At 39.6% G+C, this 20,331-nt stretch overlaps 1 protein-coding gene across 1 annotated transcript in view; it reads right to left on the bottom strand.

Annotated features, from left to right (window-relative positions):
* The window catches only part of CNTNAP2 (contactin associated protein 2), a 2,163,381-nt gene that overhangs the window by 104,019 nt on the left and 2,039,031 nt on the right, over positions 1-20,331 (bottom strand). Inside the window, exons 18-19 of the mRNA XM_044295439.1 lie at positions 18,056-18,274; positions 6,816-7,052 (exon numbers count right to left, since the gene is read on the bottom strand). Of these exons, the coding sequence (XP_044151374.1) occupies positions 6,816-7,052; positions 18,056-18,274 (456 nt within the window). The remainder of the gene's footprint in view (positions 1-6,815; positions 7,053-18,055; positions 18,275-20,331) is intronic.

Below are 20,331 nucleotides of genomic sequence, written 5' to 3'. Positions count from 1 at the left end.
AGTCGATTTGCATAAAACTTTGTTCTAATACTCCTGATCCGTACAGTATTAGAACAAAGTTTTATGCGAATCGACTTTGGATGTTTCATCCAAAGTCGATTCGCTCATCCCTACTATTCATGCCTCTAAATCCACAGTTTACATATATTCAGTTTCCTCATGGTTGAAATTTAAAAACTGTTTTGGGCGGGAGGCTACATTTCTTTAAGCATCATAAATGTACGTGCTAAATGTTGTGGCCTGCATCATGCCACTGATGCCTCTCAATCGTCTGTATGTATTCAGTTTCAACACGATTAAAAGTAAAAAAAATTTTGGGAGGGTTACATTTCTTGAAACAGCATAAATGTATGTGCTGCATGCTGCGGCCTGCATCATGCCGCTAATGCCTCTCAATCATCAGTTTATGTGTATTCAGTTTCCACACGGGGGGATTTTAACTTCTTCAAGCAGCATATATACGTGATTACTGCATCTTGCCACTGTTGCTGTCTGTGGGCCTACCATCACGTTCTGTATAGCTGCTGTGGTGACATGCATCATGCTACTAATGCCTCAATTGTCTTTTTACATGTATACAGTCTCCACATTTTTTGGGGGGATGTCGATTTTATTAAACAGCATACATACATCCTTACTAAATCAATCCCGACATTTTCTCAAAGCTCAGACTGATTGTGATGAATACTCATCGGCTTCTTGCCGATGGCCAATCTTGCCACTGTTCCTGTCTGTCTGACTGCCTAACTACCATCACGTTCTGTACGCCTGCTGCTGTGACCTGCATCATGCCACCATGTCACTTCTCATCCATCACTTTCCCCAAAGACACTTTTTTATTTTTAATCTTATAACACTGTGTGTGTCTAAACACCATCTACCCCTGATAAGGGACAATTTTTGGAAGCTTTGGCATATGAAAAAGCATGAGACATGTGCTGACGTGGTGTGTTTTAAACGTGGTGTGTTTTCAGTTTAGAACTACCTGTCAAATTCTTTGGGATTAAATTAGTTCCTTGGATTTTAAGAAAATGTATAAGAATATAAAAATTACTATTACATACCCATTAAAAACCCTGCCGTCTGAGGAAAGGACAACATGAACAGTACATCATTAATGTGATAACTGCAGGCAATCACTGGCCTTAGCGGTGCCATGAATGATGTGTGTGACATCATCAATATAGGACTCTACCAAAGACCACTCTAGCAGTGTTGCTGGAGAGGTGGAGATTTAACATGGAATAGTGATTAGTTTCTTATTTTATTCTATTTCTTAAAATCTTGGAAACCCCTTTAATCCCAAAGAATTTGACAGGTAGCCCAAAACTAGAGTCTATGGTCATAACTGAAAAATATATTGGCATCTTGGACTGACAAGGTTGTTGAGTTGGTCTTGTTTCAGTCCTAAACAGCTTAACATTCTTCTTCTAGTCATATTTCTCTTATTTTGCATATTAAAATGATCACATACAAACTTAAATCACAATTAAAAGGATTTCAAAAGTTACATAAAGTTGTGCATAAATTTACATAGCCAGAACATCCGTCCATCCAGTTCAGCCGGTTATCCTGCAAGTTTATCCAGAGGAAGGCAAAAAAAAATATCGCGAGGTAGAAAACTTTAACTAGCGTTGAGCAAATCGAAGCCAAACGAATTGACTTTGATCCGAGTTTCAGGAAAAATCCTGTTTTGCCGTAAGGCCGGATTTCCTCACGCTTCGTGGTAACAAATATATTTTTCCTGAAATGGTGTTAAAAAAAAAAAAATCTCAACCATTTGCTTGTGAAGAGACTGTCAAGGCCATCTTTATTGCAGAAACTGTGCCAAATCTTGTGGGGTGACATATGAGGTCACCACTACAGAGAGCTGACCGGGTGAGAGGATGTCACCACTCCCGGCAGCGTGATGATGTCATCATATTACCGCATGAGATTTTGTGCAGTGTCCTCATTCAAGATGGCTGTGATGGCCTCTACACGGACAAATGGACAATGTGAGTATATATTTATTAACCCCTGAAAGGCAAAAATTGTAGCCTCAGCGATGAATGTGGCATCTGAGGGGTTCAATGGGGTGGTGCGGCTTGATCGCTGTTCCCCATCATTGCGCCTCTATATGCAAAAGAAATGCACTTTGTGATGAAGTCATTCGTCACTAATAAAATTGCTTTGTGAAATTCAGCGAAGCAGCTGAATCAAATTTTTCATAACTTCTATAACTTATATTTTTCAGGAATTTTCATTGATGGTTTATCTTGGGATTCCAAAGTCTGCATCCCCACCAATCCGCAGAGTGAAGGGGCCACAATGCTTATTAAAGTAGGGTGGCTCCTTCACATTAATACCAGACAGTCATGCTTCCATACATACTGCTATGTCCCAAACTCATCCCTATTTGCTTGAATGGGTCAGAACTGTAATACCAAACTCAACTTCAACTACATGTATGGAAGCTCTGCTAGGTCTGCTACAACAGTGATAGGACCAAGGCCCACACTTGCCATCACCTGATACATAACATAGTAACATAGTTTGTTAGGCCAAAAAAAGACATCCATCCATCTAGTTCAGTTGATCCAGAGGAAGGCAAAAAATCTCTGTGAGTTAGAAGCCAATTTTCCTCACTTTAAGGGGGAAAATAATTCCTTCCTGACTCCAATTAGGTAAGACCCTTCTCCAGAAATCGAGTAACTATAACCTGTAATTACACTCCAGAAAAACATCTAGGCCCCTCTTGAACTTTTAGTGAATTCACCATCACCACTTCCTCAGGCAGAGAGTTCCATAGTCTCACTGCTCTTACCGTAAAGAATCCTCTTCTAAGTTTGTGTAGAAACATTCTTTCCTCCAGACGCAGAGGATGTCCCCTCGTCACAGTTCTGGGTATAAATAGATGATGGGAGAGATCTCTGTACTGACCCCTGATATATTTATACATAGTTATTAGATCTCCCCTCAGTTGTCTTTTTTCTAAACTAACTACAGGTTAGTAACTTTTATAGTGATTTTCTAATCTTTTATTTATACTAACTTCTTCCATCACATGAGATTGATGACTCATCACATTCACCATTTACATACAGCCATTCAATTGTAGCAATGAAATATGTAAGACATATAAGCTAAGATTATATGTTATTTGTGGTCTTCCTGAGGACTGCGGATAAACCTACCCAAGATATCTTATTTCTTTGATCTACTTTATTTTTATTACTTATATCTCAATGTAACTTTTCCCTTTTTCATAATAATTTACAATTTACACTCATTGTATTCCTCTGATTATAATGGACCTTATTAATCTCACCAGGGCTGCAGTGTCATTAATATACTGCTGGGCTCCGAATTTATGTTCATTTTTGATATTGCTTTGTTTTCTCCTGAACAAATATGAGTCCCACTGGTTCCATTTACCTCTAAGAACACAATGTAAAAATCTATATAATTGACAAAAGCCATTAAAGAAGAAAAGAACATCTTCAATATTCCCTGAAGAAAACATTTGAAGCACAACCTTATGGCACTAACTTAAATTTATAGCGAGCATGCCAATCACAAAACTGCAAAAGCTTTGGTAAAGCATGCTTAAATACTTAAAGCGTTGCAGGCATTTTGAGGTAACGTGGCATGCGCTGAATTATAGTAACAGCTGGTAGCATAGCACCTTTAATACAGTGGTCTGGGACCTCCTTATACTAGATAATATAAAACTTAACTTTTACTTAATTATTTAAAAAGTCTAACATTGATACAAAAGGTGCTCAAAATATTCAGTAGTCCAGGTTAAATAAAGATTCAGATAGCTAGGGCTATCTTTTTTTGTATCAATGTTAGAAATAATTTAAAATAATTACGGTAAGTAAAAGTTAAGTTTTATTTTATCTAGTATAATGAGGTCCCAGACTACTATATTAATTACACTGAACAAAAATATAAAACGCAACACTTTGGGGTTTTGTTCCCATTTTGTATGAGCTGAACTCAAAGATCTGAAACATTTTCTACATACACAAAAACCCCATTACTCTCAAATATTGTTGACAAATCTTTCTAAATCTGTGTTAGTGAGCACGTCTCCTTTGCCGAGATAATCCATCCCACCTCACAGGTGTGGCATATCAAGGTGCTGATTAGACAGCATGCATATTGCACAGGTGTGCATTAGACTTCCTACAATAAAAGGACCACTCTGAAATGTGGAGTTTGATCACACAGCACAATGCCACAGATGTTGCAACGTTTGAGGGAGCGTGCAATTGGCATGCTGACTGCAGGAATGTCTACCAGAGCTGTTGCCCGTGCAATGAATGTTCATTTCTCTACCATAAGCCGTCTCTAAAGGCATTTCAGAGAATTTAGCAGCACATCCAACCAGCCTCACAACCGCAGATCACGTGTAACTACACCAGCCCAGGACCTCCACATCCAGCATGTTCACCTCCATGATCATCTGAGACCAGCCACCCGGACAGCTGCAGCAACAATCGGTTTCCATAGCCAAAGAATTTCTGCACAAACTGTCAGAAACCGTCTCAGGGAAGCTCATCTGCATGCTTGTCGTCCTCATCGGGGTCTGGACCTGACTGCAGTTCGTCGTCGTAACCGACTTGAGTGGGCAAATGCTCACATTCAATGGTGTTTTGTACTTTGGTGAGGCGTTCTGTTCACGGATGAACACAGTTTTTTTCACTGTTCAGGGCAGATGGCAGACAGTGTGTGTGGCATCATGTGGGTGAGCGGTTTGCTGACGTCAATGTTGTGGATCTAGTGGCCCATGGTGGAGGTGGGGTTATGGTATGGGCAGACGTATGTTATGGACAACGAACACAGGTGCATTTTATTGATGGCATTTGGAATGCACACAGATACCGTGATGAGATCCTGAGGCCCATTGTTGTTCCATTCATCCACGACCATCACCTCATGTTGCAGCATGATAATGCATGGCCCCATATTGCAAGGATCTGTACACAATTCCTGGAAGCTGAAAACATCACAGTTCTTGCATGGCCAGCATACTCACCGGACATGTCACCTATTGAGCATGTTTGGGATGCTCTGGATCGGCGTATACTACAGCGTGTTCGGCGTATCCGACAGCTATTGAAGAGGAGTGGACCAACATTCCACAGGCCACAATCAACAACCTGATCAACTCTATGCGACGGAGATGTGTTGCACTGCGTGAGGCAAATGGTGGCCACACCAGATACTGACTGGTTTTCTGACCCCCCCCTAATAAGGCAAAACTGTGCAAATTTTAGAGTGGCCTTTTATTGTGGGCAGTCTAAAGCACACCTGTGCAATATTCATGCTGTCTAATCAGCACCTTGATATGCCACACCCGTGAGGTGGGATGGATTATCTCGGCAAAGGAGAAGTGCTCACTAACACAGATTTAGACAAATTTGTCAACAATATTTGAGAGTAATGGGTCTTTTGTGTATATAGAAAATGTTTCAGATCTTTGAGTTCAGCTCATGCAAAATGGGAGCAAAACCGAAAGTGTTTCGCTTATATATTTGTTCAGTGTATTTAACACTCCCTGGGTCAAACTGACAATAATATACATCATTAGTTAGATGTGTATATGATATAGTATAGCACCTTATATCAATTCTATATCAAGTATAGTACTGCCTCAGGCTTTATGGAGATGATCACATAACTCATACATGTGGTATAGATTTTTAATGAGGTGGTATTTTTTATGTTTCATTCTTACCCATCTACACCCAAAATTTGTGAGTAGAACTAGCAGTTAATTTCTGACCACACATATCTGGCTCATCAATGTACCGGTAATATCTTAAAGAATACCATAGTCTCAAGGTAAATGGTTTATAGATAGGCTGGGATTTCATTGTAATTGTTAATGTCTTGAAATTGCACATTTAAGCCTTGGAAAACTATAAAATCGCAATTAGGTCAGTAAGATGGCTTTTTTCTAGGCCTCTACATAACTTGGGAAGATCCATCACCGCTTCTAAATGTAAGACAACTTCCTTGTTGCCTTACATTTAGACCATTTTCTAAATCTAAACAAGGCCTAGAAAATGGTAAATGATACGAGCATAACGGCCTGTTCCCACGGCCACTTTGTTAGACCTGACGTGAGTGGGGAAAATTCACAATCTGCATCAGAAATACACCCAATTTAGGTATATTTCTGGTTAATAAATGGCCCTCCATGTCTATAAACCTCTTGGTGTATGGTATGTATAGTTATTTAGACCAAAACAAAGATTATTTGTCACTCTAATTAAACTCATACAAAGACGGATGGACTGGTAAGTAGTCCAGTGATCTTAATGGAAAACTGCACAACCTAAATTATACTCAGTAATGGCAGAAGGATGTGGCAGTGGTTCTCGTGTATTGTAAAAGCTGACTTCAGGCTACATTGCTTTTAACCTCTTCCATCTGTTTTTCTCTAGGGTTCCCAGATCTTGTAACACTTGCTATACTATAGGAATAAGCCTCCTCCCCCACTGAAAACTTTAGAAAATAGAAAACACCCTCATGCTGTATATGAAAACAATACCATAATTACAATCCATTAAATGTTTTGTTCACATGACTATATTCAGATGTGCAAAATGTCTTAGGCACCAGAGGTGTAAAATTATCAGATAAATATGGCAGTAAAAAGGTTAATGTATGTTGGAAAAGCATATAAATCTGTGACCTCTAAGTCCATTGATATGAACACAAGATTAAGAGATGCTCCATTACACACAGAGCCAAGCAGAAACTACAGAATGATAATTAGATCATTATAATATATTCTGGAATAGATATTCATTTCTTACCGTTTATACAGTTGCTCCCATCATAAGCAGTCCTGGAACAATCACATTTGTAACCCTTGTATAGTTCGTTACATGTGCCACCATTTCTACAGAGGTTTTTGAAGCTGGTACAGTGTCCCGAACAGCCAGGCTTTACACCTTGGGTAGCCTTTGCTCTCTCTTCCAAGTCTAATGGAATGCCATTCACTCTTAAAGCACGAATGCAACCTAGAAATCCTTTCTGATCTCCAGCAGCACCTGCAAATGCAAGGAAGGCAACACTGTTAATGACCATCTATAAGAAAATGAAGATTTGAGCCAGACCATGTCACTTTTAATCAATGTTTTCTGCCTAACTGATTAGGCTGCCTATGTGTTCATACCAATCTTCTAAAGTCAGATCTTGAAAAAATTGTTTTCTCGTGTCTATCAAGTGTTTGCATAGGTTGCATGTAAGTTACATTTCTATCTATAATTATATTTAAAGGGGTTGTCTGGGAAGGGAAGGTCATCGATATCAGATCGGCAAGTGTCCTACTTCTGACACCCCCTGATGAACTGTTTGAGAAGGTCACGGTGCTCCAGTGAGCACTGTGGCCTCCCCGCTGCTTACCAAGCACAGTGCCGTCCATTGGATAGCAGCTGTGCTTGGTGTTGCAGCTCAGCCCCATTCACTTGAATGGGACTGGGCCGAACCTAGATCATGTGACCGATGAGCGCAATGTCACTGGCCTAGGAAGAGGCCACATCACTCACTGGAGCACCATGGCCTCTTTAAACAGCGAATTGGCATGGGTGCTAAGAGTCAGACTCCCCCACAATCAGATATCGATGGTCTATCCTGAGGAAAGGCCATCAATATGAAAATCATATACAACCCCGTTATTTACCGAAGTCATTCAACGAAGTCACGTGCGACTTTGTGAATAACTAACTTCGGCTCATCAGAGCCCATACATTCTAATACTGTACGGAGATGAATCTCCATACAATATTATTTCGAAGTTTTAACATAGCAACTTCGGATTATGCATTCGAAGCTCGCTTCACTCAACACTACTACTTATGAAATAGTAACAATTTTACATGCATTATTTTTTGTCATAGCATAGTATTTTTGTCTTCATCTTCTACTGTGTAAAAAAAAAATTTTGAAAAAATAAATATATATATATAGTAACAATTCTTTAGAAATGTTTCATCATAAGCCCAGGTTAGCGATATCTTCTTCCCAATCTGACTAATGGCCATCATTAGAGATCTTGAATAGGTTTTTACCCAGCTTATAAGTTTTACAAAATGCAGGCTTGTCTAGCTATGTAGCCTTGCCTAGGTCTACATAGAGTCAGACTGGCCCTAGTTGCATGCTAGGGGGTTCTATGGTTGGGCCCGGTTCTCAAACCATTAATGGGTCCTACTGGGGCAGTTGTATACTAAATGAATATATGGTGGGTTCAGGTTCTCAAATCATCAATGGGTGCTACTGGTCCAGTTGTGTACTAGGGGATTCTACAGTGGGTCCAGGTTCTCAAACCATTAATCCGTCCTGAAGGTCCATCTGAAGACAACCCCATTAGAAGCTAATTCTCTCAAGTGGCAAAACTCTCAAAATAATATTGTGGTTCGCCCAAATCATAGCAGTCCATCATTATATTTACACATACTCGAGATATTGCATGGAAATGGGTGAAGAAACTGAAAAAAACAGAGGTGCCCTTTTACAAAAAACTGTTAGTGGTACACGCCTAGATACTTTTGTAAGGTATTAAATATAATCAGTATCAGAGATTTATAGGTTATAAGCATATGTGCCCACCCAGTGTAAAGTGTACTAGTGGCCATTTATTTATAAAAAAGGATGGAATCTTGAGTAGAGCAGTCTACCAGTCAAGTTATGTTTTATTCGCTGTTTTAATTTATTCAACATTTTATAGCATTAGATTTTTTACCTAACTATAATCATTTAAATGACAATAAGTAAACTGTGTGACAATAAAGAGCGTATACCTTGTAACCTTACACAACAAAAAAAAAGCCATATGAAATTATATACTGGAATATTAGATATATGATTGAATGCATTTTGTTTTGAGCTGTCCTATTACGTTGATGTACTGTAGTAGAAAGGACAAGGCTTGAGACCTTCACTGTTCCTGAACTTCTACTTTATTACAATGACTATCCATAAAACAGAATACCGTCCTCTGAACGTTACATTTGAATTAGAGGAATCCATCTTATTTACTAAGTGTGGTTATGGGATGTAATCGAATGAATTCTTCACCATGGCCCATTCAGTCACTTAGCACCATTGTAATTGGTTCTTATATGAAAAACATTACACAATTTACATAATGTTCCTTTTTCTTTCAAGCTGAACATTCAAGCAAATGAATGAATATTGTGATTTTTTTCCTGTCTTGTAGATGGATATTCAAAGTGGTATGGAAAAAATATATTTCTAAAAATTGTTCATCCATTCTAGAAATACTCATACTGTATGTCGGATCTGTTGACCCAGGATCTGTGGCTATAATGACATTACTTAACAGTTTTAATAGAGGCCAGCAGAATTTGGCCTAGGTGTACAGTAAAGTATGTAGACCATGAAACCTACTCACCTGCAATATTTTCAGAAAGTTTCTGAAAGAAACAGTCATTGCTAAGAGAAAATGAGGAAAATTGGCTTCTACCGCACAAGGTTTTTTGCATTCCTCCTGATCAACTTGTAGGATAACAGGCTGAACTGGATGTACAGATGTCTATCTTCAGCCTTACACTTACTATATGTAGAACCGAAGTTATTAATTGTATTTATTGATTGAGCCCTTTCTCCATTGGGGTTCACAATCTAAATTCCAAATCAATCTATCTGTATGTTTCTGGTGTGTAGAAGGAGACTGCAGAACCAGGAGAAGATCTATTTGCATTTGCCATTTCCCTTTGATTAATTTATAACACATAGCTCTATTGGTTCACTGGAGGGGTACTGTAGTTCAGTTTTGTCAAATAATATTGTGATTTTTTACTGTTAGGCTAGTTCGGGATCAGCCTGCGGGATCAGTCACTGCTGGACACTGTCGAATGCGGTCCAGCCCCATTAACTATAATGGGGTCTGGGGGAGATCTGTCAGAAATCTGGCAAATATGCAGAGAATCAGCCAGACAAATACCGCAGTGTTTTATTCCAGCCAATTCCTGTCATTCTATGCCTGAAGTATACTGTAATGGAAAAAAGGAAGAGACCTGGCAGCTAGGCAGCGGCCTGCAGCATTTGGTATATGACTGGATCGTGAACTTTCGATGTGAAATTGCGTAATAAAATCTATATTCAATATTGCATATCTTAACCTGAGTGAATTTGTGCTACATTCTATGCCTGAAGAGCCTGCCAGAATGCTCTAACGGCAGTGTGAAACGGGCCTTAGGCTTGGTTACCAAGAAGTATCTTCTCTGGACTTTTACTGTACAAGGACATAGATATATCCATTTTTTACAACCTATTTCAAAATCATAAGTTACAGGCGAAAAATGCTGATAAATCACATTTCACCTTCAGAGACCCTGTGTTCATTAAAGGAGTTATTCAGCCAGATAATGAGAATAGATTGCTTAATGCGTTAAAATTGATGACACTATCTAATATACTTTCAACATGATCAGTCGTAATGTCCCACTAACAGTGCCGGATTGGTTTCCTCCGTCCAGTCTCTGCAACAGCCATAATGGAGAAAGGGGCTGGCTTAGCTATTGCATTGAGCCACACAGTCAGCCACCTTGAAGCACATCACTAGTCACTTGATGGCATGGAAAGACACGAATGGGCTCCCTTTCTGTGGAAGTGCAGCAGAATCGGCACTATTAATGGGACATAGGGACAGGTTATCATGTTGAAAGTATAATAGAAAGTATAATCAATTTCAACGTTTTATTTAGCTGGACAACCCCTTTAAAGTAAATTGGTGTTCACTGCCTGCTCCTCTAGTGCTGTGCACCATCTTCTGTAATATTAATATACTCTACTAGGGCATGTGGACAAATAATTACTGTATGTTAGGAAAATGCACAGTAAGTGTTTAAAAATGTAATACAAGTAAAATCTGTTGCTTATCATGTATTAAAAAATGAATCTTTATTGCTTGTGTTGCCACCAGAAGGGACTCGTTAATTTGTAACTATCATAAAAATGACAAGAAGCGCTGCTGCATTTTGATTTCAAAATGAGTATGGGTGTCTCTTTCATAAGAAGTCCAGATGTTACTAGCCGTGCCTGGCAAACATAGGACATGTTAGGATGAAATGAGTGCAAAATAACCTCTGTATTCTTTGCTGCCAATTCCGGCAAAAATCAGTGGGCATTGATTTGATCCTTCTTCTAATCCCTTCCCTGCTGCAGTCATTTATTACCAGTTAAAAAAAATCTACACTTGCTTCAATTATAAGCCCTCAGCAGACAGGCACCTTAGTAATATTACTATGTTAGTATGCTAACATCATCTGAACCTGGGACACATATGGCCAGTGTATGGTGCCTTACCATGAGAAATACTGAGACCTTTTTAAACAGTGGGTTTGGAATTCTGGAATGCAACATAATCCCTATCATTTTCTATTAATATCTTATTATATCTATCTGCCTATACTCAGAGTCTAGAAAAAGGACAAAACATAATAAGAACCAAACATGAAGATTAGAAAAACATTAAATTAGAATAAGCGGTTCATATTTCTATTTATTCAGTTTTTCCAGTAAAAAGGTTTAAGCTGCTCTAAAAATACACATTTTACCATATTAAGCTTATTGAAATGAACAGAAACCATAAGAGAAGAATATGTCATTCTTAGCTCCTAGGACATTCAAATGGACCGTCACCTGGGCATTCCTACCTCAGTGTAAAAATGTCTTCTCTCTGTTTACATAGCCAAGTTACATGAGCTAAGAGAGCTACTACTATCATTCATCCCTATACAGTTTCATTGTTTGTCAGCTACACCTCCCCATTTACAGAGGGCCATGTACTGCCAAAAAACAAGAATTATTTATTTATGCTGCATAAATGATCACGCAGCTAAGATGTCTTTGCTCATTTGTTGAGTGATTGGTGGCAACTGCCCTAATCACTCATCACACTGACAGACATAGAAATACGGGTATGAGAAGGGTCTGTACATACTTTATGTTCGTTGATTGACTAAAGGGGTTGTCTCATTATAAACACTTACCCACAGGATAGAGGATAAGTATCTCATTGGCAGGGGGTCAACTCCTGCGGCCCCCACTGATTAGAAGAACGCAAACCCTGTGTTCCCCTGTTTAAAAGTTGCAGTGGTCATGCACAGGCGCTGCCACTTCTTTCATCTTTATGGAATTGCAAGAGATAGATGAGGCCTTGTACTTCAGTTCTGTATTGGATCGATGATATATGGACAGGCTACTATTACATCTTCTTCTGTTCCAATAAGTGAAATACTATACAGAGCAACAAAACCAGAAATTCATGAACAGGTTCAGACGGACCTACCAAAGTACCAGAGGATCTTCCGATGGGCCCAGGCTCTGATACCATAATGGTCCCCGTAGATCAAGAAAAAAAAAAACATTTGGGTGCCTTTGGAATCAAATCAATCGCCACTAGGGACCTAATAAACTTTATTGATGATCTAGGGGTTGGGCATCAAGAATAATTTCCTCTGGTGTGCCCCAGGAACCCCAGTTCGACCCTGATCATGAACATAAATAAAGCGGTCAAAAACGGATCAGTTTTGCCCTAATGCATTCTGAATGTAAAATGATCCACTCAGAATGCATCAGTTTGCCTCCGTTCCATCTCCATTCCGCTTTGGAGGCGGACACCAAAACGCTGCTTGCAGCGAAACTGAGCCAAACTGATCTGTTCTGACACACAATGTAAGTCAATAGGGACGGATCCGTTTTCTATGACACAATCTGGCACAATAGAAAACGGACCCGTCTATTGACTTTCAATGGTGTTCAAGACAGAACTGTCTTGGCTATGTTAAAGATAATGTAATTGAATAAGTATACAGATGACTCAGCAAGGCATAGAGCACAGCAATGACACTGCTCTGTCTCTGAGAACTGCAAAAAATGACTGCTGGTGATTATATAGTAAGGGGTAGGCAACTTTCCTGTTGGTTGCTAGGGATGTTGCTGAGCTCAGACAAAGATATTGCAGCCTTCTTATTGGCCGACAAGCAAGAAGTGGGTTTACTGATAACAAAAAATCTAGAAGATTCGCGATTACGAAGATATAGCACTATATTCTACATCTTCGCAAATTCTTGAAGTGCTGATATTCGCAATAAAAATTTGCGATCAACACTATAGGAGGCTATCCCAAGGATCATTGCCCTACTGACTCCCTACTAGATTAATTTCATAGTTACAATGCATTCAGAAAGTCTTGATATATTTTTTTTTTGCATATTTTGTTATGCTTCAGCCTTCTGCTAAAAAAAAAAAGTCTGTACTCAATATCCCATAATAAGAAAGTGAAAACAGAATTTTAGAAATTTTTGCAAATCTATTAAAAAGGAAAAAGGAATATTTTGCATGGACATAGATATTTAGACCCTTTGCTATGACACTTGAAATTTAGCTCTGGGGGTCCCTCTCTTTCCTTTTGATCATTTTTGCCCCCTATTTCTTTTGATCATCTTTGAGATGTTTCTACACTGTAATTGGAGACCACCTGTGTTAAATTCAGTTGACTGGACATGATTTGGAAAGACACACCCCTGTTTATATGAGGCCTCACTCACAACAATGCATATCAGATTTAAAAAAAAGCCATGAGGAGGAAAGAACTGCCTGTAGAGCTCAGAGACAGGATTGTGTAAAAGCGCAAATCGGGAGAATGGGAAAAAAAATTCAGCTGCACTGAAAGTTCCCAAGAGTACAGTCGCTTTCATAATTCTTAAATGGAAGAAGTTTGGAACAACGGGAGAGAAGGCCCTTGGTAAGGGAGAGGACCAATAACTCAATAGGCACTCTGGCTGAGCCCCAAAGATCCTGTGTGCAAATGGGGAGAACTAACCAAAAGGTCAACCATCACTGCATCACTCCACCTATCTTGGGCTTTATGGCACAGTGGGCAGAAAAATCCCTCTCCTTAGTAAAAGACACATGAAAACCTGTCTGGAGTTTTCCAAAAAGCACCTAAAGGACTCACAGACTGTGAGAAACAAGATTTAACTTGTTGGCCTCAATTCTAAGAGTCATGTCTGGAGGAAACCAGTCACTGCTCATTACCTGCCCAATACTATCCCTATAATAAATCATAGTGGTGGCAGCAACATTATGTGTTTTTTTTTTTCAGCAGCTGGGACAGAGAGACTGATCAGGGTTGAGGGAAAGTTGAATGGAGCAAAGTGCAGTGATATTCTTAATGAAATACTATCCCGAGAGCTCTGGACCTCAGACTTCCAACAAGAAAATGACCCTAAGCACACAACCAAGACCACACAGGAGTGGTTTAGGGACAATTCTGAGAATGTCCTTTAGTGGCCCAGCCAGAGCTCTGACTTGAACCCAATTAAACATCTCTGGAGAGACCTGAAAATGGCTGTCTACTGACAATCCCCATCCAACCAGAGCAGAGGTTGAGAGAATCTGCATAGAAGATGGCAGAAAATCCCCAAATACAGGTGTGCAATCATATCCAAGTGGCATAATATCCAAGTAGACTGGAGGCTGCAATCACAACCAAAGGGGCTTCAATTAAGCACTGAGTAAAGGGTATGAATATTTTTATGTCAACACAATATTTTATTTTTTATTTTTGAATAAATTAGCAAAGATTTATAACATTCTGTTTTCACTTTATCATATCATGGGGTATTGAGAGCAGAATCCATTTTTGCACATGGTGTCAAGATAATAAAATGTGAAAAAAGGAAGCGATCTGAAGACTTTCTGAAAGCATTGTATATAGTTAGAACCATTAAAAAAATGCATATCTCCATCAAGTTAATTAAAGAAATGGGATGTGAATTAAGGGAAGGGGAGTGGGAACCAGAATTCTACACTTTTCACACAGTCAGTTTTTAATCAGTGATTTTCATTAGTGATTATGAGCCAAAACCGGGTGGGGGTCAAAAACACAGATGCAAATCTACAACTACCTTTTCACTATGTAGCCTCCACATCTGGTTTTGGCTCACAATCACTGATGGGAATCACTGATCAAACACTGGCCAAACACCGAATGTGAAAGCGGCCTCACATAAGCATTAGTGTCATTTAGTTCTTGCTGTACCCATGTCCTGAGTTAAACTATTCCACAGATTTAGAGCTCTTACGGTGAAGAAAGTTGTCGCTTCGATGGGCAGTCTCTTCTCATACAAAAGTATTTTACATCATCTAATTATAACAAGTAATGGTACATGATAGATACTTGGTACATGATAGATACTTGGTACATGATAGAATAGTTAGGCTACGTTGTGCATATAAAATATAGTTAAACACACCACAAGGTGCTGTAATCCACTGAAAGTTCTGACAAAGTCATCTCCATATTAATAATGACACATAAGGAAAATAAGCAGAATATAGACTGAGATGTCCCAAAAGTAAATCACAGAGCGTTCTTCACTATAGTAACTACAGTTTATGCTTTATTTGGCAATGTAAAATGACAATGGGATGTCGGTAGAGACTCATATTAAAAAATAAATTTGCATTATCTAGTCAAAATGCATTTTAGAAAAAGCAGTGGTGCTTTGTCTGAGAGCAGCGGAGCATTATCCTGTTAAAGACTTGTGTTCTAAGAGGTTTTGTGTTCATCTCTGTGTATCTTTGGGTAAGGAGTTGAGGCTCTAAACTTCAAAATTCATTTTGTGATTATTGCTGCATTTTCTGCACTGGAAGGTTTATCTTTTTGTGGAGCTGAATTGTCAAGCTGAAAAAATGACATCAAATGTAGCACAACATATTACAATGTCTTAGATACGCATCTTACATTGTGTGGCTGTAGAAAAGAATGATATCGTCATGCTGAAAATCTAAAACATGACTGACCCTATTATTGGTGGGGACATAGGCCTTTTTTCGCTACATAGAACAACGGCACTGTACATGCAGGAATCAGACATCCCTAAACAGTAAAGTCTCAGCTTTTAAAAAAATTATTTTTATGTTCCCATAAAATCTAACATGACACAGCACTGCTGACGCTTATACATTTTGGGTCAGTTTGACCCTTAGTCATCGCCGACATTAGACAGGTTCCAAATACAACATAAAGGAAATATCAGCCTATCAGGTCACATCATGATAAATGCCTGTATTGTATCTAAAAATGTAGACGTCGTGCCTAGAATTTAAACCAAAAGGTGCACATGTATGAAGCCAAAATTCCTCCCTGATTTTTTATTAGTTTTTTGGAGATTATGTAAAATGTGAGTTGTATACACTCTGCATTATATGCTTTGCATTAGTGGTTCATTTGGTACTACTGTGTTCCATATTGATGTCTGTTACTTTGCCGGGTAATGGGACTGAGCTCCTTACATGAATCAAGTTGGATTTTATGGGACTGTAAGTAAAGCCAGTGTATGGAAGCCAGAATCCTCTATGTGCATCTTGCTGTGAATTCATGGTGAGTTGGACTGAAATGGTTTGGCGCTGTCGCCAAGTGATGCAATGGAAACAGTGGAATGTAAAGTATATGGAGCTTATACAATGTGATGGCACCACATATCACTTTATGGAAAGTCTTTGCCGGTTCAGTGATGTACCTTGCTATAATGATTGATCTGTAATTGGAGAAATTGAGGAAGGATTTGCAAAGGAATCAGAGAGGGCAAGGCTGAACTGTGAGTAAAATGTAACTATTTAGGCTACTTTCACATCTGCATTTCTCCTTTCCGGTATTGAGATCCGTCATAGAGATCCATTCCCTGTCAATTGGGGACAAAACTGAAATTGAACGGAGTGCACCAGAATGTATTCCGTTCCGTTTGGTTGCGTCCCCATATCTGGCATGTGATATGGAGCAAGACGGATCCATCATGACTCACAATGAAAGGCCTCATGCATACGACCATGCCGTTTTTTGCGGTCTGCAAACCGCGGATCCGCAAAAAACGGAAGCCGCCCGTGTTGCCTTCCGCAATTTGCGGAACGGAACGTGCGCCGGCAAACGGAACGGGCGCATAAAGCACGGACAAGAATAGGACATGCTATATTTTTTTAACGGGGCCGTGGAATAGAGCCACGGATGCGGACAGCACAAGGAGTGCCGGGGGTGCGTGCCTCAGCGCACGCTCATTACCAGGGGTTGGGTAAGGTAAAATTACAGTGAGCGTTGACTCATTGACGCGCGCACGGACACCATGCATGCGCTTTCAGGGGTAAGGAGATTTAACAAGACAAAAGACCGTCAGATCTTCTTACCCCTGAAAGCGCACGCTCGGTGTCCGTGCGCGTGTCCATGAGTCAATGCTCACTGTAAATTTATCTTACCCATGCCCTGGTTCTGCACTTGCGCGGAGGCAAACACCCCTGGCACACCCCTGGAAGTCACTTGGGGTAAGGGAATCTAACGAGGTATAGTTTTCTGACAGAACACCGGATCCGTATTCTCGTACACAAAAGAAATCGGATCCATCACAATGGTTTAAGTGACGGATCCGTCATGGCTATTTTAGAGGTAATACAACTGGATCCGTTCATAATGGATGCAGCCAGTTGTATTATCCTAACAGAAGCATTTTTGCTGATCTCTGCCGGATCCAGCAAAAACGCAGATGTAAACGTAGCCTTAGTTGTTTTCTCTATAATATCAACATTTTAAACTCATCTTTTATGAAAAATGAAAAATCTACAGTGTAATTAAACAGTATGCAGTGTTTAAGCATGACCAGAAGTCACAATCATAAAATTTCTGTAATACATAGTATCACACTAGAAGTACATTGAGTTCATGTCACTTATGAGAAATGACCATACTGCAGTAAATTAAGAAGATATAGGTTTAGCACTGCCTTAAGGGTTAATTTTGACCTGAGATTTATGACATATCCATAGCCCGGCTGTTTATGTAATTTCCATTGACTTTAATTGTGAGCGTAACACAGTACATGCATGACCATCTTTTCCTATCTTTTCCTCCTATTTAGATTGTAAGGAACTCTGCTCTCCAGGTAAAAGAGTTCTATAAATGTCATATCTAGAAACGTCGTTCATATGAATATATCATTTTGTCATGTGTAATGTGACCAACCAATGTTCTTACCGACATAAAACTGACTGGTGAGCTCCAGTCTGGTGTGGCCATGAGTAGGAGCCTTGAGTATTTGTGGTGGGAGCTGATCGACCTGAAGCCTGGCTTCCTTTATATTCCTCTCTGCTCGCACTCGATGCCACTGGTCATCATTCAGTGGAGTGGAGGTGGAAACAATCAGCTCGACTAGACCATTGCCGACATCAAATGAAAATGACACCTCAGTATTTGCTGAATGAAGAAAAGCAAAAACAGTTTAAATTTACTAAATGAAAACCAATAATAGATATAGTAGTCATAAAATACCCCCCCAAAAACATTTCATTACTACAAAAACGGACTTCAAAAACATACAAGTAATCAGATGATGTGCACTATGTCATCTACATGTTTCAATCTCTTTCAGAGAATATTTTCAAAAATGTGAAATGTGAAATGTTAAAAATCTTCGCCTTTCCCTGCAATTTAAACATTCTCTAAAGGTGTTCATTAGGGTCCCAATCAACGCGGAGAGTAGAATTCCAATCTACAATGGATTCAGTCCGATCATTTTCTGTGACATATATAATGTTTTCCTATGTTTATTTTTCCTGCAAAAATCTCGAATAGCTTTACACAGAGAAGCCTTTATGCAAATCATAAAATAATTTCATGGAATTTTTCTATAAATCACCCAAGCGGTCACACTTAAATACAAATGTATCATTGTGCAATTTCTCTGCTTCTCTATAGTTATGTATTTTTCATTTTCGCTGCATAAAAATGTGATAAGAGGAAAGGAATTCTCAGCAGTCAGACCTAGGATTTCATTGGTTGGTGGCTAATAAAGACTTGTCACAGGTCCCTTCCATGCCATTTTATACCCTTATCTCTAAAAGCCATGCAGGATACTAACTGAGAGAACAGTGAGTTCAGTTCACACATCACTGTCAAAGTAATACAGATTCAATCACCTTATCATCTGACACTCAGCAGAACTGCAGTTTGGCTGTATATGTGTTTTTTTTTTTTACATTTTGACCATGTAGAAATGGTACATTGCTAGGAATTTTGTAGAAATAAAGGATATATTATGACTAATTTTTATTCTTAAAGGGGTTGCCCATAGCATGATAACATACGTGTCCAATAGGTGCGGTTCCCACTTTTGAAACCCACTTCTATCTGAAGAACAGGGTGAACGCCACTAGGAATGGCGAGGAGGGCACGGATGGATGTCTTATGTGCCAATTTATCGAACGGGAATGTCTAGATGGGACAATCCAATTAAAGAACATCTGATCAACCCTATTAAATCAGGCATACTACCTGTTGATCATTAAATGAGGCCTCTCTATTTCAAGTTGAAGGCCCATTGTAGAGAAATCTGCACGTTGCTAATTAAGTGTACGGAGCACCGATGGGCAGGCCTAGCCCCTATAAGCACGGCTTTACCAGGGCCTGTCATGGTCATCCGATCCCCCCTTCCTGTGAGTGATAGGGCAAGGCACCTTCACTGACTTTCTGCATGGCCCTGTATTCCTGTGGGTGAATGTTGCATTGGTGCATGTGCAGTTCTGATCTCAGCATTGGGGAAGGATTTCCGAGATTTGAAATGTGCATGTGTCAATTCAACATTCACCGACACATGCATGGGATTACAGGGTTAGGTAGGATGACACTGAGGACGGCTGGCCCTGTCAGTCAAGGGGAGGTGCAGTGGCAAAGGGGAAATGCGGCGGTGAAGTGGTGCTTTGAGGGATTAGGCCTGCCCCTTGGTGCTTCAAACACCTAATTAGCATATATGGTAAAGTGCACATTTCTCTACAGTGGGGCCACCCATTTCAACTATAGAGGGATAATTTAGCTTGGCATGATTAACTTTAACAGACAGGATGTTTGGTTAAATAGGTTTGTTCATGATGACAAATGCTCCTTAGGCTACTTTCACACCAGCTTTTTTGCTGGATTTGTCATGGATCAGCAAAAACGCTTCTGTCATGAAAATACAACTGTCTGCACCCATTATGAACGGATCCAGTTGCATTATCTTTAACATAGCCATGACAGATCCGTTATGAACACCATTGAAAGTGAATAGGGGACGGATCCGTTTTCTATTGTGTCCGAGAAAACGGATCCGTCTCCATTGACATTGTGTGTCAGGATGGATCCGTCTTGCTCCGCATCACATCGCGGACAGAAAAACGCTGCTTACAGTGTTTTTCTGTCAGCTATGGTAGAGCAACCAAATGGAATGGAATGCATTCTGGTGCACTCCGTTTCGTTCAGTTCAGTTTTGTCCCCAT

The sequence above is a fragment of the Bufo gargarizans genome, chromosome 5 (genome assembly GCF_014858855.1).
Source record: "Bufo gargarizans isolate SCDJY-AF-19 chromosome 5, ASM1485885v1, whole genome shotgun sequence".
Lineage (NCBI taxonomy): Eukaryota > Metazoa > Chordata > Amphibia > Anura > Bufonidae > Bufo > Bufo gargarizans.
Note: the sequence above shows the minus strand (reverse complement) of the source record. Positions and strands in the feature narration are given on the sequence as shown.